Genomic DNA, 4,336 nt, shown 5'->3' with positions numbered 1-4,336 from the left:
TTTTCTAGAGTCTTAGTCCTTAAAGATTTGCAGTGTCCTGGGATCACAGTGACATAAAATTCCTTGGTTAATGAGGAGTTTGGCTATCGAGCCTCTGGGGATACAGAGACTGCAATGTGCCTGTGACCCCCTCATTTAATAGTCGTTCCTCAGCAAAGCAGTCACACACCTGAGCCTCGTCCAACATTGATCCCTCCTGCACAGTAGCCTGGTGCCTACTCTCTCCTTCCTGAGGACACATCTTCTGAATGATACACCCAGAGAGGTCAAGCATTATCCCACGGTGACACCAGCCTGGTAACCTAAAATGCTTTGGTAAATGTTTGTAAATGAGGGCAGATGTTTTACTACAGGTTCATCTAGGGGAAGCAGGGAGGAGAGTACACACATCAGATGATTGGCATCAAGTCACCACGGGTCTCCTGCCTAATTGTCATCTTCACATCTGTCCTTGTACCGTTGCATGATGATCAATTTACTGTCATCTACTAATCTTGTACCCAGTCCCTGCTATGATTAGGACTATTTTTCTCTAGAACAGTAGTGTGCCTCTTCTAAAACAGGATGATTGTCATAAAATTCTCTGTCATTTGCCTGCAATCCTGCAGTGGTGAGGGCAGAACGTTTACTAAACTCCGCCTTCCCTTCCCTTGACACACCTTTGTATTATCTCTGTGTCTTGGCTCTGATGTCTTGGGGGATCCAGACAGCAACTTTAAGCTGCCTCCTTAGTCCATCTGTCTTTCTTTACAAAATTAGTGAATGTTTTAAATAATCAAATAGCACAGAGAGTTTAATTTAAAGAAGGGCCATCCTGTCACCCTTTCCAGACTTAAAAATCGTTGATGTTCTGCTATATCAGATTCAGGTCTTTACTAAAGTAACAACACGGGATGCATACAGAAGGCACCCTTTATTTATTTATTTATTGGCTGGAACAAGCAGGAGTTTATTTGTCTCACAGAATAAGAAGTCAAGGATGTATCATCGCAAGAATGCTGTCAGGGTTCCAGCCTGTTTCTGTTTCTCCGCTTTACCATCTTTAGTGCATTACATTTGCCCTCCTGCTTCCTAGCTCATGGTTGCAAGATACAGCCATGGGTCACTTAACATCAGGCAGATGTTCTGAGAAATGCATCTTTAGGTGATTTCACCATCGTGTGAACATCACAGAGTGTACTTACACACACCTAGGTGGCATAGCCTATTACACAATCACTCGATGTGGCCTTTTACTGACAATATTAGCTGTGGACTTTGCATGCTTAGGAGCCATGATGACCCCTTTCGAACTCCCCTTCACTGATCGGATTTTCTTCACAAGGTGGTGATTCCATCAGGTGATGCTGAGCCTGCGGGACGACAAAATATCTGATGATATTGTCACCGTCTCATATTTCCACCAGATTCATTAACAACATGGTAATGAGAAACCAAACAGCTGTTTCAGAATTTCTTCTCTTGGAGGTGACAGAGGATCCAGAACTGCAGCCCCTCCTCTTCAGCCTGTTCCTGTCCATGTACCTGGTCACCATCCTGGGAAACCTGCTCATCATCCTGGCTGTCATCTCTGACTCCCACCTCCACACCCCCATGTACTTCCTTCTCTCCAATCTGTCCTTTACTGACATCTCTTTAAGCACAGCCACGATCCCCAAAATGTTAGTGAACATCCAAGCTCAGCATTCAAGCATCACTTACACAGGCTGCCTCACCCAGATCTATTTTGTCCTGGTTTTGTCCTGTTTGGAAAATTTTCTCCTAGGGGTGATGGCCTATGACCGCTATGTGGCCATTTGTCACCCCCTGAGGTACACGGTCATCATGAACCCTCGGCTTTGTGGCCTGATCATTCTCCTCTCCGTGTCTATTAGTGTTGTGCATTCCCTGCTGCACAGTCTGATGCTGCTGCGGCTGTCCTTCTGCACAGACCCAGGAATCCCCCTCTTCTTCTGTGAAGCTGTTCATGTCATCAAGCTCGCCTGCTCTGATACCCTCATCAATAATATTCTGATATATTTTGCAGCATGCATGTTAGGTGGGATACCCCTCTCTGGAATCATTTTCTCTTATATTCACATTGCTTCTTCTGTTTTGAGAATGCCTTCAGCAGGAGGAAAGTACAAAGCTTTTTCCACCTGTGGGTCTCACCTCTCAGTTGTTTTCTTATTCTATGGGACAGGTTTTGGAGTGTACTTTAGTTCTGCATTTACACACTCTTCCAGGAAGAGTGCAGTAGCTTCGATGATGTACACCGTGGTCACTCCCATGATGAACCCCTTCATCTACAGCCTGAGGAACACGGATGTGAAGGGGGCCTTGAGGAACCTCCTCAGTAGGAGATTTTCTTATCTGTGATGTGTCATCTGGATTGGCCTGGGTTACTAGAATGAGGCACAGTGAAAGGGATAATGGGTAAGCCACAGTGCCTTACTCTTTTGTCACCAAATTCTTATAAAATGACTAGATAATATAATGGCTAAGTGTGTTTAAAAATAAGGTTGAAACTGACTATCCGTTTGAATAACTGTTTTTTGGGAGGAGGTGGTTTATGTGTTTCTGGTCAGTACAGGGATCCAATTCCTTGACCTTGGTGTTATCGGCCCCACACTGTACCCAATGTATAAATTATTGATATTTTGCAAATGAATTCTGCTCTCTAAGCTCAGTTGTTCCATCATAGTCTACAGAAGGTGAACCTGAGTTGGGGATCTGCAATAGTTATTTTGTTCATCTTTAATATTTCTTACATAATTGCCACAATGTTTGCCAGGATCTAAAGAACAAGATATTTGCATAAGAAATACAATTGCCAGAGTAGTTGAATTAAATTATTTTTCACACCTTTTTAACTTTCTAGGACAATAATTTTGACTCAGGTTCCTTCAAATTGGCCTTAATGAATTTCTGTGAGTGTTACTAATTTACACAGTTTACTTAGACTCTTCTAGCTTTCTTAGTTTATTACATTATCTTTTAGCTGACAAATCCTGTCAATCATTATATTCATAAACTCCTTAATTCATCTTTGGATTGTCCTACTCACAGCCAAGGATTCATGCTCCATATTCACAAAAGTCTCAAACCTCCTGTATTTGCCTCTAATATGCATTCTTCTAGCTAGAGGAAATTTATTATGCTTTATTTAAGATAATGTATGTTTAAAGTTTGTTCACTCTTGAAAGCTCATCTAGGGAAATAGCAAGTTCCTATTTTATATATACTGCTATTTTAGGGAGTGTTCTCAGTAAAGAGAAACTGGGAGAAGTTAGATAGGTCAGGGAAAGGATCCCTAGAGGGCTGAGGTCATAGGAGATACCAGATTCTACCTGATTGCATGGGTAGGATTATGTGAATCGTACTCCAAGGTTCACCTTACAGTCAGATATAGGGGATAAGATTTCACATTCCAATTTAGTAATTCCTGCAATTGGACACTGGTAAACTATCTGTACAGGGCAACATTAGCCTAAACGACACTCAGTTTAATCATCTATGAAACCGCTGTATTTAGATTATCTCAGTGGTTTAAAATGTGTATGAAATAGTTGAACTTAATAAGTGAGGAATCTTTTCTTTCTAATAAGAGAAAGAAACCTTGATTATACTATACATTACATAGCTCTGAAGGCCTTGTAATAAAAAAAAAACTCTCACTCTTACAAACTTTTATTGCAAGAACTCCAGACCTAAATAATGTATAGAAACAGTGTTGCACAGATTCATTCCCTCCTCCATAAAGTGGCTTCATGCCCAGGCTGATTTCACTCTTAGATCCAGATGTCTACACAGATGCAAGCATTATATACAGACATCATGCTCAGAGACAGAAATCTGGCTGTCCTTCTGTGGATCTGCTGTGAATAGAGTTTATTTATAATAGATATTTCTATAGTGTCAACCAGTAGACATTCCTTTTGTTTTCTGAACCGAAAATTGGATCATATACTCACTATTCATCTAATTTCTGGCTTAAGCAAAAAATTACTGCGTGAGTCTGATGACTGTGAGAATCAGAAAATAACCATCTGGGGCATAATTCTTGCAGGGAAGTTCATGCCCGTATGCACTGCAAACACTTAGTAGAATGCCTTGTACCGAGAGTAAGTACCTGCTAAAGTATAAATTGTACCATTGTATTTCATATCTTGCCTATAATCATAATATTGTAGTAATATCGGACTTACATACTCTTACCCCTTGCTTCAGCAATTAGAGCTTTTTTCTTTCATTGTTATACTTATCATCTGCTTTCTTGTCCGAGTAATATAACAAAAATAAACAAGTATTAGGTAGGCAGAGCAAAGGTTGATAATCTTCTGGCATCTTATTTTCT

The 4,336-nt window shown here is 40.7% G+C and overlaps 1 protein-coding gene across 1 annotated transcript; it reads left to right on the top strand.

The window, feature by feature from the left end:
* Nucleotides 1-1,416: 1,416 nt before the first annotated feature.
* On the top strand, nucleotides 1,417-2,358 carry LOC134388293 (olfactory receptor 7G2-like). Its single transcript, XM_063111223.1, has one exon. The coding sequence runs from the start codon at nucleotides 1,420-1,422 to the stop codon at nucleotides 2,356-2,358; it is 939 nt and encodes a 312-aa protein (XP_062967293.1). The 5' UTR covers nucleotides 1,417-1,419.
* Nucleotides 2,359-4,336: the final 1,978 nt, after the last annotated feature.

This window comes from Cynocephalus volans, chromosome 10 (genome assembly GCF_027409185.1).
Source record: "Cynocephalus volans isolate mCynVol1 chromosome 10, mCynVol1.pri, whole genome shotgun sequence".
Classification (NCBI taxonomy): Eukaryota; Metazoa; Chordata; class Mammalia; order Dermoptera; family Cynocephalidae; genus Cynocephalus; species Cynocephalus volans.
Note: the sequence above shows the minus strand (reverse complement) of the source record. Positions and strands in the feature narration are given on the sequence as shown.